General features: G+C 39.6%; 1 protein-coding gene and 1 non-coding gene across 4 annotated transcripts in view; both read left to right on the forward strand.

The window, feature by feature from the left end:
* The window catches only part of LOC129720682 (terminal nucleotidyltransferase 5C), a 197,841-nt gene extending 191,573 nt beyond the window's left edge, over window positions 1-6,268 (forward strand). For all 3 annotated transcript variants that reach the window (XM_055672244.1, XM_055672241.1, XM_055672242.1), the window contains exon 2: window positions 87-6,268. In XM_055672244.1, coding sequence (XP_055528219.1) covers window positions 129-1,940 — 1,812 coding nt within the window. In that variant the 5' untranslated portion in view covers window positions 87-128 and the 3' untranslated portion in view covers window positions 1,941-6,268. The remainder of the gene's footprint in view (window positions 1-86) is intronic.
* Window positions 6,269-22,804: 16,536 nt separating this feature from the next.
* Trnae-cuc (transfer RNA glutamic acid (anticodon CUC)) lies at window positions 22,805-22,876 on the forward strand. Its single transcript has one exon. It is a non-coding gene; the product is annotated as a tRNA-Glu (tRNA).
* The last annotated feature ends 750 nt before the right edge of the window (window positions 22,877-23,626 follow it).

A 23,626-nucleotide genomic window follows, 5' to 3' on the forward strand; every position in this document is an offset into this window, starting at 1 on the left:
CTTTTGACGACCATTCATTGATGATACCCACTCACGACTGAAACTAACTGGTTTATTTTTATCTCTCTCTCTCGCCTCTCTTCCAGTGTGGAACTTTGAAAGTTCCCGACTCCCACAACCAGCGGATCATGGACGGCTACCATGTGCAGATTCAGGACGGCAGTAACGGAAGCTACAACCACCACAACGGCACCTACCAGAAGCACAGCCATCAACAGTCACATGTCCAGCAGCAGCACCATCAGATGCACCATAGCCACAACCATCAGCACCACCAGCACCAACACATTCATGCCCATCAGCATCACAACAGCACCGTCGGCTATACGACGCTAAGCTATGCCGGTTCGGATGCGGGCTTCGTGTCACCTCCTCCGTCACCACGTTCCAATAGTTCGCTAGTGTCCTGCTCCTCCTCTTCCTACTCGACAGCTTCATCCTCTTCCGTTTCGTCGTCATCGGCCGTTTCGTCGGCAGCGTCCACCTCTTCCGGGCTGTCGTCAGCGGGCTCGGAGAATGGATCGTCCTATGAGAATCTGGACAATTCGGCCCAACGATTAGCGGTGTTGTCGTTCGAGCAGGTGAGGAAGCTGAACGATGTGATGAACGAACCGGTCGCGATCCATGGCCGTGGAAACTTTCCAACGCTGGAGGTTCGCCTAAGGGATCTGGTGAATATTGTGCGTGAAAAGTTGGAAACCGATATCGCTTCCGGTGGAGCCGGAATGACAGTGAAAGACATTCGGCTAAATGGAGGCGCTGCTAGTCACGTGCTGGCTTCGGAAGCACAGCCATACAATGATTTGGACTTGATCTTCGCTGTAGAGTTTAGCTCAAACAGACACTTCGACCGAGTAAAGTCGGCTGTGTTGTCTTCACTGTTGGATCTGCTGCCGGAAGGTGTGGTGAGGAGGAGGATAACGCAGTGCTCACTGAAGGAAGCGTATGTTGGCAAGATGGTGAAGGTTAACAACGACGGTGACCGTTGGAGTTTGATCTCGCTCGGCAACTCGCCAGGGCACAAGAACGTCGAGCTGAAGTTTGTCGATACGATGCGTCGACAGTTCGAATTCAGCGTCGATTCGTTCCAAATTGTGCTGGACTCGCTACTGCTGTTCTACGATTGCACCGAGAAGCCCATGATTACCGAAAATTTCTATCCGACCGTGGTTGGGGAGTCGGTTTACGGCGATTTCCAGGAAGCTTTGTACCACTTACAGAAGAAGCTGATATCGACGAGGCAACCGGAGGAGATTCGTGGCGGAGGATTGCTCAAGTATTGCAACTTACTCGTGAGGCAATATATTCCCGTTGATCCTCAAAAGATTAAGACTTTGGAACGTTATATGTGCTCAAGGTTCTTTATTGATTTTCCGGACATCGAACAGCAGAGGATCAAGCTGGAGAGCTATCTGCGGAACCATTTCTGGGGCGAGGTGGAGGAACATCTGCAGTACCAGTACCTGATGCATTTATACGAGGTCGTAGAACAGAGTACGGTCTGCCTGATGGGTCACGAGCGTCGGCAAACGTTAATGCTGATCGAGTCGCTGGCGATGCAAGTCTACTACCGTGACCAGCAGCAGAACCAGGCTACAATTATTACCGCTGCGAGTGCGATACCACAGCACGCCACCACTCTACAACTGCAACCACTTCAGACTCAGCTCTCCCAGATGAGCTTACAACCTCAGCCACACTCCCCAGTACAGCAGACTGTCATCCACCATCACCACGCGCAGACTTCTCCTCAGACGCAAACCCTGCAGCTGCAGCATCCGCAGGCGCAACCTCCGCCAGGGGGACAAGTTCAACCGCAACCACAGACTATCTCTCTTGCACCGCAGCCCGCTGGTCTCCTCTATGCCAATGGAATCTACTACGCTCCAGTCATCCCAACGACGCTCTGCACATGCAACACGACATGGCTAACGACGTGATCGGCCATGGAGGAACACGCCACCAGTAGCATCAATACCACCACTACTACAACCACCAACAACAACATCAACAACTACAGTAACAACAGCAGTACTCCATCGTCACTGCTAGTGGGATCGATTATTAGCTTCACCACCACCAACGCCCAGAACACCAGCGCACCGCTAGTGGCAACTTTTGACCCACTATCGACCGAACAGCGACCCGAATTCTACGTATCGGACCGCAGTAGTCGTTGCTTAAGAAATGTGTTAGTATCGGAACGATGATCACAAGGAGAGTAAGCAAACAATAAAATACTTACACATGCACAGGTGTAATCTAATCGCAGCAATGCGGAAGAAGAAAAAGAAAAAAAACATGCATTTTGAAGATCAAAAAACTGTAATTATGAAACATTGTTAATATTCGACTTTACGTAACATAAGTACAATCGATTAGTGGTTGGAAGTTCTTGCCAAAGATATGAAGTTGTAGACAGACACACACACACACTTTATAAGAGCAACAGTAGAAACAATGGCGTCGTTTGTCTTAAATTTTTGATTTCAAACCCCTCCAAGTTATATAATATTGTGGTTGCACAACAAAACCAAACAATCACTGTAGCTTATATAAAGATAACATAAACAGAACCAATGTTAACTGAACTTACGACAGCAAAATGTACAAAATGTGTAAAAAATTAAAGAAAACTAATATTTATCTCGCTTCTGCAGTAGTAGCATGTGTGCGTATTTTACTAAGTAGCGAGTTGTAAGGCGCGACTTTCAAGCGAAAATTTTTAACTCTGAGTGTCGATTACCAATACCAATACCAATACCAATATGAATGTTTAGCACTAGCTGATAGGTCGTATTGAGCAGTTAACTAACGACGACGTTCACACCCCGGAGGGTTGTAGATTTGTAAATTCGATCAATTTTTCTGGTTGAAAGCTCCCTCCTCCCTTTCGGTGCTGAAGCTGCAAGGGTCGATTGCCTCACAAATAATAAGAGAAAAAAAAAATAACAAAGCAATTAAACAAATGTGTTGGTATTCAACAGAGAAGCAAGATCGTGAAATTAGGACGTACCTCTTCTAACATTTTTTGGTATGAGGTCAGTAAGGCCAATTAGTTGCTCCTTCCCAATCTTTCCAGCTGTCCATCCTCTCTCTGTTTGATGAAAAATTCAAAAATTACAGCCATAACCAAGCCCCCAAAATAAAAAAAAAAACAGCTTGGCTGTCGATGATGTATTACGTAAGCGCCACTGTTTCACTGTTGCAAGGATAATTTAGTGCTTTTGTTTTTGTAAATCGTTAATCAATCGATGATGACGAGAAATGCAATCAAACCGATCAGAACCTACCTTTACGTACGGTTCGCAAACAAGAAAGAAAAGAAAAGAAAAAAAAACGCTGGTAGGCAGAAGGCCGTATTAAAATGCAATTTTCGATTTCCAACTGAATTATGCAACCCATCAAGTCTCGATCGATTGCTGCCTGCCTGCTTCGATGGGAGGAAATAAATGGCTTCAATTATAATTTGAGAAACTAACGCTAAGAAGGCTAAAGGAAACTGCTTACTAAGTTCAGGCTATTATAATGAAGTTTACGCTGTGATTTTAGTTTGTGTTTTTTTTTGTGTCGTTCAAGTTTTTTTCCTTTACATGGAATTGAAACCAATCGTTAGTGTTAAGCCAATTGATTGGTTTTTTTTTGCCGCTGGTGTTTGATTGTGTGCGTTTAATTTGTGCCTCAAGGATGGCAAACTGAGTGTGAAATCGTTCGGATTTTGATTCGATTAGTCACCAAGCCGTACTGCAACAAGAAGTGCCAATTGGAAAGGACGAATTGTGTGCAAGGTCGATAAATCAAATTCAACAAAAAGGTGTTTTTCCCTGTTTGCACAACGAAAGTTGGAGGAGTTATTTTGCTTTGAAATAATATTGATGAATTTAAACTATTCTAGTCGAAAATGAGTTCCTTGGCTTAGGAAACATTTCACATGAAGAAATAGAGAGATGTAACATCATAGCAAAGACATAAAAATGCATGACAGCGTAAATATGTAATATCCTTTTTCTTCGGAGAGGCACTAGTTCGCTTGAAGTTTTCTAAAAGTAAAAATAAAACAATTATCGACTTGGTAACACAATTTTTTAGTTTTGATAATCGATTTAGAAAAACAGCAGATGAGCAATGAACAATTCCACCTCAAATGAAACATTTCTCGACACATTAAATGTTTCAAGAAAAATTTCATGACACATGCGTTACGTATGAAAAATTTCACTACAATTTAAATTAAATTTAATTTAGAGGGGAACAAAAGGTTATGCCTATCGAAATTGTTTATGGTAAAAAAAATCGACGCATTTGTACAAATTGTTCGCAACATTTTTTACTGGATTTTCGTTTTCTTTTAATCCGCAATTTGATAGTGAAGGTGGCCTAAAGTCGATATTTTCGGATTTAACTAATTTACCAAAACTAAATTTGCGTTTTACTGACGGAATCACTGAATACCAGCAATATTTAGGAGCCTTAAAATCAAGACAGAAAGATTTCTCTCAACATAATAAAAATATATATATATATATATATATATATATATATATATATATATATATATATATATATATATATATATATATTATATATATATATATATATATACATATATATATATATATATATATATATATATATACGCAAAAAATTGGAACGATCTTTTGGTAAAATGTATCTATCATCTCATGTATGCTAATGAAGGCACAGGCACAAAACAAAATAATTGGTTAGGAAAAAAAAGATGCAACGAGCTTCCTTCCTTCCAACCCGTCTAAACTAGCATGATGCGACAAACAGAGAATCAAAACAAAAATCAAAAGAACAAAAAATAGTGAGTGATGATGGAACTATTCCGACGATGGTGGACCTAAGAGTGTAGTAGCTAACGAGCGAGATAGTTGTTGAAAAAGGCTGTGTTAATTCCTTCTTTGTATATCGTTTGTAAGTGAGAATAATTACACCGATATGTATCTGTCAAAATTCATTTGATCAGGTGCGCTTTTCCGAGCGTACGTTCGTTTTTCTTCTCGGTTTCGTATTTTGTTTTTTACCTATCAGGATAGCGAGAAGTGTGAATGTTTCAAGGTGAAACAACTTTATACGAGAATAGAAAAAAATAATTAAAGAGTTCAAGAGACTGTCCAATTTGTTCGGAAACTGAAAGCCGTCTTGATTAGTAAAAGCAAAAGTGTTGATCCCATTGTAGATAATTTTAAACACACGAGCTTCGCTGGCAACACTGATGCGACAGAACTGCGGTACCGTTGTCTAGTTTCGCCAGCTGAAGTGACTTAGTAACTGTACTATGAAGGAAGCTGTGCACAGTGCGATACAGAGAGAATTGCCGATTTGAGCTAAGCTTTAAAGCTTGCAATAGAAGCGGCAGATGCGACCTGGTTCGCAGACTCCAACTCAAAATAACTAAAAAAAGAAAGAAGAGAAAACGAGTTTTAAGCTATGTTATTACTATGTAGATGATTACATTCTCTGTGATTGAAAATACGAAAATAAAAGAAAAATCGAAAAATGTAAAAACCTTATCATAAAAATCATTTTTTTGATTTATTGTAACTACAATTCAGAAGTTTAATTCATTTTACTTATAAAATAATAAGATGCGATAATGAACGAAATGATTTTGCAAGACATACATGAATTACTATATAGTTTTATTCGACCATTTAAATAAGTTATGATTCACATGCTGATTAATTCATAGATTTAAACCCCGCAAGCTTTGTGGAGAAAATATGAAGAAGAAGAAACTAAAAAGCAAACTTACAGGAAAAAAAACAATGCTTAGTAATAGTTGGTTTGTGTCTGGAATAAAGGAAAAACCAAACAAAATCTGGCGAACCTTGTTTTTTCCCGTTGCCCTCTGAAACGCTCTCTCTTCTCCATCAAAAAATTCGGCTAGCAGTTAGTCGAATCTTTCCACAACCTTCTTCTGTCCGATGGCACACAAAACGCACCGAATGCAATTACACGTGATTCAGCTAGTTAAGAAAAGTTTGGGAAACTTTTCGGCCGGAGTAATGAAAAAAGAAAAATGATAAATATTCGTTAAACGCCGATTGCATTTGTGGCCCTCTCTGTGTCTTCTTATAGCGCGAAATCACATGAATCCCAAGAGACGAGAGATTATTCCATCTATCGGTGAAGCAATCAACTCACAAATACTGGCAAACTACATTTTCCGATGACCATCACGCTACCTATCATCTCAGAAGCTTGTTTGGAGCCTCTCTTCCATCGAAAAAAAAAACAATAATATCTAGCAGTGATCAACAGTGAGCAGTGATACTCGGATTTAAACCGAGAGGAAAACGGCGCACCCACACTTACACAAGCCAAACGACAATCCGTACCAGATATGTCACCTTTCACCACAATGCGACGACGAAACAACAACAAAGAAAAAATGTATAACCAAACGAGAACTGTTTTGCATTCCTATCGATTAGTTTTGTATAAAAAAAAAGTTTTTTTGAACAATCGAAGAAAATGAAACGAAATAAAACGAAAAACCGTTCAAACTGATTTATCCAGCGAGAGAACACGCTGACAAAATACCGTTTCATTGAGAAATAAAGCATACCAGCAAATATTGAAACTATAATTACATTCAAATTTATGACTGTCAAATAAATACAAGCGAGAAAAGAAAGAAATGGAACTATTTAATGCCACCCTCCCAAAATAAAAACTATCAAATCAAACAAACTCAAATCTATGTCGATAAAGCAGATTTCTGTGTTATATACAAAGATTCACTTGTAAGAGCGTCTCCAATCGCGAAGCAAAACCAGAACAGTAAACAATAGTGCATATTACAGTAAAGGAAACTAATGAGAAAATCAAACCAACAAAAAACATGAAATTAAGTAATTTTATCTGTATAATGAAATACCGTAGCAACAAAGCAAAATAAGTAAATAGCGAACAAGCATACAAACAAACAAACAAAAAAAGAGAATTGTATTACTATCCAAACTACCGTTCATATCAGTGAGTTGGAACGTAGTTGCAAACCAGAAACAAAAATCTATATTTTACAGCAGAAACGATACAGAATAGTGTTATATTCGAGATGGACACATCTTTTGATGCGGCGGCACGGCTTGGAATGTCCAAAAACTCTGTTGTTGAGTTATTACGAAAGTTTTGAACAGGGAATCGTTATTAAATGTTGATTGAACAAATACACATACACACACACCGACCGAGTAGGTACACACAGTTGGCTGTAAATCTTAAACTACTAATGAATTAGTTAGTGCGCAGGGAGAGAAAGAAAGGAAAATCAAAAGATGTGTTCGGATGCAGCATATATAGGCTGAAGAATTAATAAAAAAATATGAATGAAAGAATGTGTCATGTAATGAGTAATTTAATTTACGATATGTGAAATAAAGTTTTTTTTTCTGAATGATTACGAATAAATCACAAAAGCAACCGAGAGGATTGTGAATTTCGCCGATGACAGGGCCCGTTGTTTTCATCTCTTCTGCTGATGTTCACCAATGGTTAAGTGATGAAATCACCTAAGCCTGTAAATATTAGTAACAGTTACCATGCGAATCATCAAATTCTTTAGGCGCCCCGACAATCGTAGGTCCGCGTTAACATGATAAAGCCATCTATCACGTTGGGCCCCTCTGTTTCTGGTGCCGATGTGGTGTTTGGAGACAGCCAATTTTGCCGCATTCTCATTCGATATCCTTACGACATGTCCGGCCTATCGTGACCTCCCAACCTGCGTCAGGTGCACGAGGAAAATCTCTCTTTTAGTAGTGCGCTTATACACCTGCTACTCTTCGCTCAACCAAAAATTGTTCGCAATAATTTTCATTGAAATACGGCCAGCTTATCCGTCATGGTTTCAAATTCACAAAGAATGACTAGTGTCTAGATTTGTAAACTCAGTTTTGCGCGTTACCAGCGATCACAGTATATGAACTCATCTACCACTTCGAGTTCATCGTTGTCTATGATTTAGTTTTCGATACATTGCATCCATTTTTAGTCCGGCGTAGATTGTCTCCGCCGTTGTAAAGTTTTTTTCAATAACATCGAGGTCGTCTGCCCGCTCGTCAGATTATACCCCCAAAATTGAACATCGTGCAGGATAATACATCTCATGGTATCAATCCTCTGCGCGTTTCGAAATCATTCGGTCCAGGTAGCTTTGCTCGTGTCAGTTTCAGATCTTAATTTCCCGTGATGAGCTGCTATCGTGGGTTTCTTCCAACTGCGCATAGAACGATTTACGGACTTTCCACACCTTCTCACCTTTGCGACAGATCTCTTGTAAAGTCACGATGCCGAATTTGCGGGATTCTAGCTACTCGATCAGCTACAAAATTTTGTGACCTGCACTTCCAGGTATGGATTTTGACGTAGGACTACGTCTTTGTTTTCAATACTACATGACATTTTGTGAAATTGAAAATGAAACTGGCAAATGTTGCGTCAGATTACAAACGATTATAGCAAGCGAACGACTTAATGCATCTTAGTCATTTATATGTCGGTGGAGAGATAAAATGTGTAACAATTGTTTGATATAATGTTTAACATTGTTGCTTTACTGCGTAATGGTGAAAAAAGATGAAAAGTTCCAAGGTCAAGCTTTCCCATACATTTCCTTCGTTATTGGCTTGCTTCCCGAGCACGGATAACAATAACATGGACGGAATAAATTCCTCTCCCTACATATTTTGACTCAACAAAGTGTTTTGTTCCGTTCGCCTTTCTCGAAACTGCGTGACCACGCCCTCATGGCAAAAATCTACGCTGAACTCGATACAAAAGACTACGTGTAGAAAATTCAGCTTCAGTCTAGATTGTCACACAATAGCGAGTGGAGTATAGCTGTTAGAGGTACGCGACTTTAGAAAACGAGAGCTGCATACGAGTCAACTTCCAGGCACTGCGGAGCATGTTACCTTTATTTTGCATTCGGCAGCAACAGTTACCATCGTACGCTGCAGGATATTTTGCTGGCACAGCTACTGGAGGGCACAGCGGAGAGCAAACTTTATTATGCGAGGCCAAGAAAAATATTCAAAGCTACCGTTGGTGCGATCATCAGTGTTGTGTAGCACGAACTGAAGACTATGGAATCGGTTCTTTTCAGAACTATAGATGCTTGAAGATAAGAGTTATGAGAACTTCCGCAACTACTACTAGTGTAAAATTTTCATGTATTCATGCATTGTTAGTTTTACAATAACGACTATCAAATATAAACGGTAGTGTTGCCTATGAACAGTTTATTGCAGTATATTTTAGTTACATTTAGTGCTATGTCACCATTTCATACAACTCCTAGGGCTGTATACCTTGTAGTATTTCACTCGTGGTCCGTTTTTCGTGGCTTAGCTCCATGTCAGATGTTCCGAGTTATATTTTCTTGGCTATATGTTGCGTTCGAGACAACACGTTTCATAATTTAGTTGCTTGCTTCGGGTAAGACGCTATCATGAGCCGCCCCTTATCTGGTTTAACATTCCTCCGAGCAAGTACCATCTGAAAATGCTAGGCAAACTCGATGACGAGAGGTGCCACTTCTGCAGACTTGAGAACAAATCCTCGTAACACCTGCTCTGCGAATACCGAGTTATATTACAACACAGACTGCGTGTCCTCGGTAACGGATTCATAACTACTTCCGAAATATGACTACAATGAAGTTTATTTTGTGCCTACAAGTACATGAAGTACTAGTGGTATGCACCACTCAGCCATTACCAGCCGCATCAGATCAAAAATACGCAGTGGTGGGCACCATTCCGCTAATTCACTAATCCCTAATTAGCGACGCTAATATTCGATTAGTGGTTTAGTGATTTCGCTAATTTTTCAGCTGGTTAGCGAAACTGTTGGTGTCGCTTAAATTTTGGCCTCCGAAACGCGAATCGCTAACCAGCTAAATTTGGTAGAGAAGCAGCAATAGAACTATTTAGAAAAACTGTGAATTGCTGATGGCGTACGTGAATTGCTTCGAAATATGAACACTGCGAATGTTACTTTTGTCAGTTTTTTTACCATAGAATGGAGTTCCAGTTATCGTACAAGCCACAGGAGCATTTTGAAGAACAAGCTCAAGGTCTAGATTGAATTTTCGGCACATCAAGAACTTTTGTAAATTGCAATGCGCTAAAAATTATGACAACTTTGATTCTACTTTTTCGATTCTGATAATAATTGAATTTTTATGAAAACTTTCCTTAAAGTATCTATTTTTATTGCTTAAAACTTGTTTTTACAAAATCAAGCATGAGCACCGTTTTGTGAACCTCTTATTGTAAATAGCTCTAAAAAGTAATTGTTTTCGTTTGTTTTACCACAAAAGATAAATCCAAATCTTACAAAACACGAGCAATAAGTATTGCGATATGACTATTTACATAGTAAAAAGTTAGTAATTAGCTAAAGTTCCGCTAACGTGGGGTTAACGTTTAGTGTTTAGCGATTATCGAGCTAAAGTTTCCGGTTAGCGGCTTAGCGATTAGCGTCGCTGAATTTTCGGTAAGCGGTGCCCACCACTGGAAATACGAGAAAAATGTGAAAACACTGGTTTTGCCCTAGAGCTCAAACTTGAAAAAGTTAAAGTGCTTGTGTAAGCGACACGACCGCAAGATGAACGTAGAATTACGACAGCTTGTCTTATGTAAATGTATTTCTGGCTATTGTTAGGAAATACACTAGATTGCAATTATTTACTTTGGTGGTTTAAACCGGCAATTTTCAAGTTTAAATTTAATTCAACTTTCTCTAACGCTCAGCTTACGATAAACTATTTTGTGTCAATATGTTTTTGTCGGTAACTTTTATCCATCTATGCATATAAAAATGCAGTCCGGTTTGTCTGTCTGATCCATATAGGCTTGGAAACTACAGAATCGATCAACGTGAAAATTTGTATGTAGTGGTTTTCGGGGCCGAGAAAGGTTCCTATGATGGTGTGAGAACTTTTCCTCTTCTGGAAGGGAAAGGTCCCATACAAATGAAACAGGAATTTTTGCACAACTCAAGAGCTAATCAAGCAAATAAAACCGAATTTGGTATGTGGACGTTCTTAGGGGTAACAAATATATCCATATTTGTTCGACACCCCTCCCTCTTCTGGATGGGTTCCATACAAATGAAACACAAATTTCTGCACATTGCGAGAACTGACCAACTAATTGTAACCACATTTGGCAGGTGAATGTTTTCAGGGGTAACAATTAGGAGAACTGCTCCATTATTCATCTCAGCCCATATATTCATCTCATACAACATGAAAACACAATTGAAAACAGGAAAAAAGACAAATTTGTAACTAAACCAATCTGCTTGTCCATGGAATGGATTCTTCTAAGGTCACTTTAGATTTCTCATAAAGTATAATTCTCAAAAACTCACTTAAAAGCTCTAAATTTGATGTTATAGGCGGGCATCTGCACCCGGAAACTCATTTAATTCAATCACCTACCTCAGAAAACAAAATCCGCGCATTGTTCTCTACGGCTACCACGGGACTCGTTCAGCAGCCAACCAAAGTTATTTCAACACTAGCGGACCACTTTTTATTTTAATCACTAAACAAAATCACTCACTACACTAAAAATACTTTAATCTTTGGAATGTTCACATCAAATTTTCAAATACGAACTAGAATTAGCAGAAATGTTTGAGATGAATTTCTACAATTCCTAATTTTCAACTGTATGTATTTTCATCTGTTTTCACTGCGTTGAAGAAAATTAAAAGTTGCCAAATCAGTTTCTGTTAATACGAAAAAATCATACTGAAAATGTTAAATTATTTCGACATAATTGACATAAATCGACAGCACTGCAGTGGCTACCTAGGTTACCAATTTTGCACGTAAACAACTGCAGCGGATATCTAGGTAACCTTCTACGACGGGCTGCGGCTACGTTCATTCATGATAATGTGATTCATTCATGATTAACAGTGTGATGAATATGAAGGGAACGTGAGATGAATAATTGAGCAGTGATTCAAGTTTTGAGATGAATATGGAAGCGTTGTGAAAAATGGTTTGTTTTACAAAATTCAGGATAAATCTAGCTAAGTTTACTTAATATACAATGCTGAACGATTCCATAAGAGCACGTAAGCGTGTTTTGTTTATTTGCTGATTGCTGAAAATCTCTTCAGTTTTCATTTGTTAAATAGTAATCATCATAAGATCACAATTTTTCGCATTCCTGTAGACGCTTATATAGCTTTCCAATCGATTGCTATAAAAATGAAGAAGATTTGTTGAAAACTGACTCCGACGCGACGGTTAACCGTGCACCGCCTTCAACTGTTGAATCGGTGGAGACGCTAAGTTAATTATTCGACAGCTTTCTAGAGAACGAGCTTAGGGGGAAATTTGCATCTAGAGCTCGATAGTAATACTCTAGAGAAAACATTTCTTCTACACAGTTGTTACATATGATGGAACACACATTTTTCTGTAATTAAAATTTGGAATGACCCACATTTTTGATTAAATCCGGCATCTAACTTTCTTGTCTTTGCAAATAGAGTTGAATGATGTTCTACAATGTTGTAGCCCCGTCAATTTTGCGTAACTTTGTGAACAAACAGTCTTTTTTTCTATCTTTCAAAATAACCGATAGAGTTTTTTTACTAAGTCACAACAAGCAAACTACGGGTGCGGCCCCGAAGCTCAAACTGTAAAAAAATAAAGATTATAGCTAGAGATTATACATCAATATGTGTTTTGGTGCCCCTAGTCATTTCAGTTACGCGACAAAAGCTCCCACCCACTTTAACGCAAACGTTGGTTGTGCGCTTCCTTTCACTATTGAATCGATGGAGACGCCAAGTACATTGTTCTAAGGAACGAGTTTAGGGGGAATTTTTAATGTAGAGATCGATAGTAATATTCTAGAGAAAAATTCTCTTCTGCAAAGTTGTTACATATGATGAGGCGGTTATTTCTATGTTATCACAAATTAGAGTAACCGAAATTTTCTATCAAATCAGATATCCATCTTTCGTATCTTTGTCGATAGAATTGAAGATTGTTTTACAATGTTGCTGTTCCGTAAATTTGAGGCAACTTTAAAAAAAATCTATCTTTCAAAACAACCGACTAAGAGATAATTTTTAATTCATAAATCATAATAAGGTGATTTTTTCCGTTATGAATTTTAGGTACGAAAAAGACATTGTTAAATTTAAATAGGAACTATCTTCATCTTCTAAAACTATGTTTGTAAAACTCATATATAAAGCAACTTTTTTCTGTATGGACCCCACGGCAACCAGTAGTTTTTTGATCTTTTGTGACATTGTCCGGACGTTTTTGCTGTTCGTTTATTTTATCCCCTTTTACAGTTGTTTAAGATCCAATAAGCAAGATTTACTGGCAACTCAAACGTGATCCACAATATTTCTCTCTCCCTATAATTTGCTCTTATCATGCTATCGCGCTTATCGAACTAGGTCAAATAAGGATAGCGATCAACATTCGATCGTGTGAGATCGGGTGCTGAATTCACCACTAGTGGCATATAATGTCGTACCCGCACTTGTACCAGAGTTCAGTTCTTATTCGATCGTAAGCAATCTTACTGACCCGCGCTAAAGAGTCGAGAATAAATTCTTAAAACTTAACTAATAAATAGAAGTTTTGCAACATTCAATAAAGTTATTTTATGTACCCAATTGTTATATATATTTTACTACGGATGCGTCCGAAGACCGCGTTGTGAGTTATAGTGCTCTGTAGATGGGCAATCTGAAGGCTAAGGCTAGTGGCCTCCAGTAAGACTATCGAAGTGTTAAGGTACGCCCAATCAGGTACAGCAGTACTACTTATTGAGAAGCAACCTGCTCCATGTTATAGTGCTTTTTGACTTCTCCCTCAGACTTAATAACCTACTTCCTTCCTAATCGACTTCAACATATCCTCTTGCAGGCTATCACTTTAACAGCGTATAACGTGCTATAGGCTATGATATTATTGAAGATTCAGACCAGTGTTTTTAGGTCTGGATGAAAGTTTTAAGTGGAAGAGCCTGAGAACAAACCCATAATTAAAGTCCTTTTGCCAACGAATGGCTTGGTTCTACTAAGATTCGAACCTATCGCCACTTGCTTGTCAAAGCGGACTCTGTGAACTTGCGGCTACGAAGCTTAGATAGACATATAGATCAAGTTGAAACTCACAGTTTAACTTAGGACTGTGTGAGATATGTTTCGAATCTCGCATGTGTACAGCTGAATTTGGCTGAAGGATATGCTCATCATGCGCAGCCCATCATGGTCATATATTGCGTCCCATGTAATGGAACTTGGTCACTTTTCCGATGAAAGATAGACTGACTATTTTTCTTCAGAAACTGTGTGCTGCCAGAAACCAAGAACATTCGTGCAGTCGAATCAAGGTATACTCATGGTATAATCGACACCGGAAGAATTCACGATGTTTGCAGGATTCCAAAATTTCCTCTAAGCTCGTTTCTTAGCACGATGTACTTGACGTCTCCATTCATTCAACAGTGAAAGAAGGCGCACGATTAACGTTCGCTCTGGAGTTAGTGGGAGCTTCTGTCGCATAACTGAAATGGTAAGGGCACCAAAATTCACAGAAATGAGTAAATATAAAATTTTTAATTTTTGTTTAGTTTGAGCTTTAGGGCCGCACCGGGTGTTTTCTTGTTGTGATTTAGTAAAATAGCTCTATATCGGTTATTTTGAAAGATAGAAAAAAACTTTCTCCTAAAACATTGTAGAACATCATTAAAGTCCATCTGCAAAGATAAGAAAGTTAGATGCAGGATGTCATCGAAGATTTTAGTCACCCTAATTTGTGATTACAATGAATATTGCGATCCATCATAGGCAACAACTTTGTAGAGCAAATATTTTTGTCTAGAATACTAGGTACTAGCTCTAGATCCAAATGTCCCCTTAAGCTCGTTCCCTAGAACGATGTACTTGGTGTCTCCACCGATTCAACAGTAAAAGGAGGCGCACTATAAACGTTAGTGTTATAGGGGGTGGGAGCTTTTGTCGCGTAACTGAAAATGCTTACTTACTTTACTTTTACGGCGACAGATCGATTATCGATCCAATGCCGAATTCAAAATACGTCGCCATGTCACTCGGTCTTGTACTGCGATCCTCCAATCTCCCCTAACACCTATTTCGCGGGCATCCTCGTCGACAGCACACATCCAACGAGTGCGGGGCCTATCTCGAAGTCGACGGCCTCTATCGGAATTTTTGCGCTGAATATAGTTTTCGCTGGTCGTTCTTTCGGCATTCTAGCTGCAACCTGCCGTGTTTTATCCGCTTAACTATATCCGCTGATTTGTACACCTGGTACACTTTATGGTTCATGCGTCTGCGCCAAACACTATTTTATAGTTTGCCGCCAAGGATTGAACGCAAAATCCTACGCTCAAAAACACCAAGAGCTCGCCGAACCGCCACTTTCAAAGTCCATGCTTCATGGTCGTAGAGGGCCACGGCTAACCTCGTTGTCACATATCACCAATGTACCCAGGTAAATAAATTCGTCGACTACTTCAAAAGTTTCCCCATCTAACACCACCTCAGCACCAACATCCGTCGGTCTACCACGCTCTCTACCAGCCACCATATATTTCGCTTTGGCAGAGTTATTGATGAGCACTATTTTCGCAGCTTTTCTCCTGAGAGGTCCGAAGGCCTCTTCCACTGCTTTACGGTTGATACCAATGATGTCGATATCGTCCGCAAAACCAAGAAGCGTGTGAAACGTCGTAATACCCCGTTCACACTACACCGCATATCACCTGATATCAGGCGATTCGAGCTATCGAGGCCATATCACCATCCATATTACCTGATATCCCATACAATCGAGCTGCCATCGGATATCACCTCGGCTACATGATATCCCGGATATCATGTTTGAAAACCAATAAAACCAGATTTGCAGCAGTTGGCAACACGGCCAGAAGTCATTTGACGCAACTCTACAAATTTCGTGATTCGTGTTGCATGCGAGTAAGAAGGAAGGAAATACTTTTGCGATCCCGCACATTTTGACAATTGCATGTTTGATTTCGCGTTGGTGCAAGCCAACTAGCTGGCATCTCTATCCTAATTGCATTGCTCTTGTTGTCTTGTTTTTGCTTTGACCGGTTTTCGTTTTCTTCGCTTTTCAATTACCAAAGCAAATGTCAAACCATATCATCTGACTGTAGTGTGAACATCCGAAGTGATATCCGATATCATCTGGTGATATCAGGTGATATTTGGCGTAGTTTGCACAAAGCATAATGATGGTGCCGCTTCTTTGCACGCCGGCTCTCTGTATAGCACCCACCAATGCGATGTTGAACAATGAGCATAATTCGCCATAACTCATTTCTCTTAACTGTATCGTACGCTGCTTTGAAGAATTGAACAGATGAAGGTCTGCAGGTTGAATTCTCGAAATTTCTAGAGGATCTGTCGCAGGGTGAACATTTGGTCCGTAGTGGAGTGTCCCCCTCGAAAACCACACCACCATCGCCAACAAAGGCCTCCGACAACGGCCTCAGTCTATGGAACAGAATACGGGAGAGAATTTTGTAAACGGTGTTGAGAAAGGTTATGCCCCGATAATTACTACATTCCAGGCGGAGGCCTCTCTTGTAGATCGAACATATGAGACCCTCCGAGACCAGTCCGAGGGCAATTCTTCATCGGACCACACTCTCAGCATGTTCCGGTGTAAAGCACGATACAGCTGTTTGCTCCCAAATTTACCAGCTGTCTTGCTCTTTCTCAGCTCTTTCACTACTTCCTTAACCTCGTCCATGGATGGTGGGTCCACAGCTTTGCCATCATCCTCAATCACCATCCTGCTCCTTTCGACTACGTTGTTTTCTTCACCATTCAACATTACCTTCCAACGCCTTGTCACCTCCGTTCTATCGGTAATCAGGTTCCCTTTGCTATCGTTGCACATGACAGGGGCTGACACGTTCCGGTTCCTGATTCCATTTATTATCTTGTAGAAGCTTCTCGTATCGTGCCTAGAGAAACAACCTTCCGCCTCGCAAGAATACGCTCCCAATGCTGTCGTTTTTTCTGACGATGGAGTCTTCTTTCAGCAGCTCTAGCTTCCCGGTACCTTCCTACGCTCTGGCGACTTACAGCCGTGGCTAACATGTGAACTCTGGCGCAGTTCTTTTCATCCGTCGCTCGCTGGCACTCAGCGTCAAACCACTCATTGGACGTGGCTGTCGCAGATGTACCCAATACTTCTCCTGCAGTGGTGCCGATTGCACTGTGGATATGCCTCTACTGTTCATTCAGGCTATCTCCAACTTAACCTCGATCCGCTCATCAACCTTCCGCAGGTACTCTGTAGCCACTTCTGCAGTTGATTGCCGGTGGATGTTCAGCTGTATCCTTCTTGTGAAATGGCTAGGGGCACCAACATTCACAGGAATAGTTAAATAGCTACAGACTTGTTCGAAAGCCCGCGATGGATGTTTTTCCGGAGGGTCTCAAATGAAAGGTAAAAAGCTGTATTTTCAAATGGTAAAGGTTTTGACGATGCCCATTTTTTAAAAATAAAGTTGTTCTTCTTACACGCCGTGTCCATCTTTCGGGGGTAGAGGAAATGCTTCGTCAACCCGAGCGCCCGTTCACCATGGTGGTGCGGCTCAAAACAGCGTCTGATCCCCATGTCAGAAGCCGTTGAGTAACGTCCTGGTGCCAGCGTAGAACTCTGAACGGAACACGATCGTCAGGGGCTTGGGAAAAGTCTTACGAGCCGCCCGAAATATAACATGTTACAGCCAATGTAAGAGATAATACGAATCGGAAAAATCGGCATGGACTTAGGCAACGAAATAAGGACTATGATTGGAAACTTAGGACATGGAACTGCAAACCGCTTTCCAGGATGCAACAGTATAATCTACGACGAGCTACATCCACGCAACTTCGAAGTCGTAGCGCTGCAGGAACTTTGTTAGGCAGAACGGAAGGTATGGAAAAGCGGGCACCGGGTGGCTACTTTCTATCAGAGTTGTGGCACCAACAGCGAGTTGGACACCGGCTTCATAGTACTGGGTAAGATGCGCCAACACGTGATGGGGTGGCAGCCGATCAATCTAAGGATGTGCATGTTGAGTCTTTAACTACAGCATCATCAACGTGCACTGCCCACATGAAGGAAGACCCGACGACGGAAAGGAAGTGTTCTACTCGCAGCTTGAGCAGGTCTACGATAGCTGCCCGCGACCGAACGTGAAAGTCGTCATTGGGGACTCCCACCTCGAGTTCAAGTTGGTGGTGATGAAATCGAGCTGGTCGACAAATTCGTGTACCAGGGCTCACTGGTAACTGCCGATAACGATATCAGCGGAGAAACTCATCTTGCTTGCTTTGGTTTCCGTAGGAAATTTCGATCGCCGCCGCACCAAATTAACCATCTACATGACGCTGATCTAACCAGGTAGTCCTCTACGGTCATGAAACGTGGATTTTGCTTGTGGAGGACCAACGCGCCTTTGCGGTCTTCGAGCGGACGGAGTTGCGTACCATCTTCAGTGGACTGCAGATGGAGAACGAAACGCTGTTTGGGGAGCTATCTATCGTCCACACTGCCAAAATTGGTAGGTTGCGGTGGGCTGGGCATGTCGTAAGGATGTCGGATGACAGCCCGATAAATGGCGAACGGCACCCATGAACCGGGTGGAATGGAGACGATTCTTACCTGCAGCAAAGGCCACACCACGGCTTGCGATTGTTTGGTAAGGTAGGGTAAGGCTCAAGAATTATTATAATTCCTCACTGTGTGATATCCCCGGCGTGTATCGTAGAACAATTTTATTTTAAAAAAATGGGCATCGCCAAAATCTTCACCATTTGAAACTATAGCTTTTCATCTTTCATTTGGGACCCTCCGGAAAATCATCCATCGCGGGCTTTCGAACAACTTTTTTTTCAATAAAAAGTATTCTGACAGCAAAGCGTCTAACTACCGAGAGGATACTACGGTGCTACAAATGGAAATGAAAATGCAAGATCTTTTGAAGTGACGCAGTGAAGGTTGTAAGTTTAGTCGAGTGCAACTTTCGCTCATACTAAAATTTTTTTTTAAACACCCCTGAAACTTGAAATTATGGTTAAGGCCTGTTTTTCACCTCAGCGCATGAAAATTATTTTTGATTCATTTCTTTTCCAGCCGATTTTGAATGTTTCAGCCGTTTTGGAAAGGGGAAAAATGGAGTTTTCAAAATATGTATAGGTTTGTACTAATTTCATTAAAATTTGTGAATTATTTTTTAAACTTCTCCATGCAAATTTTCAACTTCACTTGAAATTTGTCAGTTATTTTTGTAAGAAAAGTTATTTTTGTGAGAAAAAGGATGATTTTCCAGTGGGTCTCAAATGAAAGGTAAAAAGCTATATTTTCAAATGGTGAAGGTTTTGGCGATGCCCATTTTTTTAAAATAAAGTTGTTCTTTTTACACGCCGTGATATCTGTCAAATCTCTGCATTGTAATTTTGATTCTGTCAAATTTTGTGACTCTGAGCTGCAGTCTCTGTGAGAATCAGTAACGCTTATTTTTGCTTTCGCTTTATCATACTTGGCAATTTGGAGGAAAAACATAGGAGTGTTTGCAGCTAGAATATCCTAAAAATATGTAAAATTTTATTCGATTTTCAAAATCTGATTGATTATTTCTCGAAAAAAAAAATGTTTCAGACTTGAAAATTTTTTTTTAGAAGAGCGGAAATATTTAATTGTATAGAAAACTGTTTGAAAACGAGCTGTAAGAAACTGTTAGTGATTTGTAAAATCATAAATAATGAAAACTCTAGAACAAACACAAAATTTCGAATAATTCAAATTGCGATGTGCATAAATTTTGGTGAAAATTTTAGATTAGAGAAATAACAAATTTTTTTTAGGTACCAGCTCTTAGGGGATTTTGTTATTGTCTCTTTTAAATTACAGATTTGTTATAACTTGGACTAGTTTACGAGACTAAGTTTTCCGTCTAGGATAGGGAACCTGTTTTAAGTAGCTCACACAGCCTTGCATGTGTTGAGACAAAATACTCTAAATGTGTATGGTGAAATACAAACATTACTAAATCAATTCGTTTACTATCTTTCTCTCTGTCAGCTCTTGTTTTCAGATTATAAAACTGATTTAGCAAACTTTAGCAATAATTAATTAAAATTTCCAATCAAGGGACATTATTTCAATCACCTTGAACTTATTTTGAGCAGTTTGCATCTGTTTTGAAGAGGATTTTCTTCAAGACAGCAGTATTTTTATTTTGTATTCTCATGGACTTTCTCTCGTAACAAATTTTCTTTTGAATAGCAAATTCATCTCCTCAAAGCCTCTGGACTTACGCTTCAATAAATCTAGCCCATCTTTCAGGGAGTTTGTTCCCATTTTCTAGGAGAAAAATCACAACAGTCAGGCTTATTGAATTCCATTTTCAATTTATATTACTTCACCTAAACAAATTTATCACTGACAACTTCCGAAAAGCCTCGAGCAATTTCTATACGGAGAACAGACATTTCAGGTACACCATGAGACACGGGTACCGTACACTGACCCACAATCGATATTTCGTGAATGTTCCTAGAAGCTTTTTTTGTTTCTACCTACTACAATTCAAGCAGATGATATACAGGTACAACTTTTGAATTATTCATGCAATCTTCTAGCTATCACAAAATGAAATGTGTGATAGTGAAATGCATTTCGATGATTGTTGTTTGTGATTCTAAAATAAATCTAGAAAAAGGTGTATTATACAAATTTGGAAAATGGACTACGTCTAAGGAAAAAAGTCAGTTTTCCATTAATCTGAACTACTCTAAATTGATATGGTCATTCGGCGTGAATTTACTCACTATGGTTCGTACTTCAGCATCCATTTTGGAAATCAGTATGCGAAAAAACTGACAATATTCGATTCATGAACCCAATCTTTCTATAGGGACCAAAAAGAACCCATTGTATTTCATACATGTATTACATACACTGCCCATAATCGCATATTTGTAACATTTGCAAAATTGGTTGTTCGAGCAATTCGCACTTTTATATTTTGACCTTAAATGCATTGTTACTAATATATTCTCGCAAATAGACACTTTAACTATACTTAGTATCATGAAGAAAGCACTACTTTACACTATGTATACATTGAATATTACTTTTGAAGTCAAATTGGTTGACATTTTAGCAATGATACATTTATGCCGTCACTTTCAAGATACTTTCGGAATATATCACATGGAAAAAGAAGTTTTTCATGTATTCAACAAGCATGAGCTGAACATCAGAAACGGATCACCGGTGGTTGGTTACCGGACCAGAATAACTTCCGAGTTCCAAAGGATGCAGATGTGGATTTGGATGGAAACTTTTTTGACAAAAAAGTTGAAAAAGTTATGTAGTGTGACAATTATGCGGTTATTTACGCTATGTGACAAAACAACTTGGTATTTTTTACGACTTTTTTCACACAAACATAAGCATATTTTTCCAGATGTAAAAAGTACATACTATTCTAAGCATTTCCCAATAAAAAGCACGAAATCCATAAAATGTCGAATGTTACAATTATGCGATCACAGGCAGTACAAGTATTACATACATGTATTACATAAACTGTCTTTTGCTAGAAAATGTGTGAATAAAAAAGGCAAGCGTTGCGGTGAACTATTGACCGGAAGGTGCTTCACCTCTGCTTGCGTGACAATTAACTATCGGCGGTTACGGCGGCGGGTTGTAAAGCCATCGACCGTGCCAAATTCTGGAAACAATGACGAAAATTATAATTCGCAGACAGTTTTGTTCACATCGTCACACCGAATCGCCCCGTACTGTAGCCACCGTATTACCTGGGTAATAAAAGCTTTTGCATATTTAGGCGGTTCGGTGCAAAAGCCAGAGCCGGCTCTACCGGATTCTTCAAGTTTCGTAAATCAATTGTTGAGTTTGAAGTCGATCTATTGCCGTATTTAGTAAGTGAAAATTTTACCACAAATCAAATTTTGTAAATTAATAACTATGTTATTCGAAGCTACGGGTTCTGCATCAAGGGAAACGCCAGCCCTGACAACAGCTAGGACCATGTATTATATAAAACTATTCTGTAAGTTACTGCATTGTTTTGTCTATGATTGTCATCCACCGGCGTGAATGAATGTTCAACACACCCGCGCTTGATTGCTGTTGGATGAATATTAAAGCAGTACACGTATTAGCTTCTTTACAGCGGAACAAAACTCGGTGATTCGACCATGGCCACTGCCTTTGAGAGTGACTTTGTGCTTACTTATATATAGTAAGCAAATGATTCAATTGTAGTTAAATAAAAGCAAGATAATTTCATTATATACACAATTATATGGTTTACAGTTTTTTCAACCCTCCAACTTCCTCACTCAGTATCAGACTGTCAAAGTGCGACACAGCCGGAATGGCGAGCGGGAATTCGGTTGTTTGGGCTTTTTGTTTTTACGCTCTCGTACGAACGAAAATTCACACACATTTTCAAGTTCAATGTTTTAATGTTGTTGACTTCCGCATGCTATTTCCATCGGAAAATGCAAAGGTCGCCGAACGACACGGCAGCAGCTGCGCTTGCAAACAAATGTAGCGAACCGTGCAGTGTTCTGGCGCTTTTCACTGGGATGTGGGATGAAAAACCCGGGCTGTGTCAATTTGTGTGGTTTGCGGTGTGGAAAATTTCCTCGTGCTATGCATCTGCTTTCTGTTGAGTGATGTTTGGTTTAGCGCAAGTCCCATATTGTCTAGTGGTTAGGATATCCGGCTCTCACCCGGAAGGCCCGGGTTCGATTCCCGGTATGGGAAACTTTTTTATAGGAATTCACAGAATTTGTAAAAAAACTTTTTTTTTTTTTGTTTCGCTTGTGGTACTCAGTGTATTCGTCCCAAATTAAGCTCAGAATGACGAAATCGCGCTTAAAAAAACTAGAAGAGACACCAATAGAAAATGATGAAGCTTCGAACGATTAATTTTTTATGCATTATCGTGCTGTATATGAGTGTAGAAATTAATTTCCAGCGATTTGTTCTGAAACTTATTTAACCATGCGCGTTTCAGAGTTGAAGACACATCAATAGGAATTAACAACAAAAAACATATTTTGAATTGGTTACCCACTTACCCTACTCTTGTTTTTATTTCGTAATAATTACGCAATGAGAAAATCATCCGCTAATACCTGGAATAACATAAGCAAATTAAATCAAATTGTCCAGTCCCTAGTTTCATAACCAATTGGAAGTTCGGAAACTTTAATCCAACAAAATTCAGTTCACGATATGATGAGAAGGCCTCAATGTAAAATCAAGCCTGGTTTTCGATCGACGAATGTTTCCTCGAGGGAACACAGACTGTAATGTATCCTGTATCACAGAGATACTACTTCCAATAGGGGAGCACAGGTAATAATAATAAATTTTTGTGTGGACATTCTCGTCAAAATTTTGTGGTTTGTTGCAGTTTGGGCTGCCTGAAATTTATTAAATGCTCACATTCAGGTGCAGAAAAAAATTAGGGCGGAGAAAAAAATAAAAAAAAAAAAACTTAAAGAGCCG

Source organism: Wyeomyia smithii, chromosome 2, assembly GCF_029784165.1.
Source record: "Wyeomyia smithii strain HCP4-BCI-WySm-NY-G18 chromosome 2, ASM2978416v1, whole genome shotgun sequence".
NCBI classification, from domain to species: Eukaryota; Metazoa; Arthropoda; class Insecta; order Diptera; family Culicidae; genus Wyeomyia; species Wyeomyia smithii.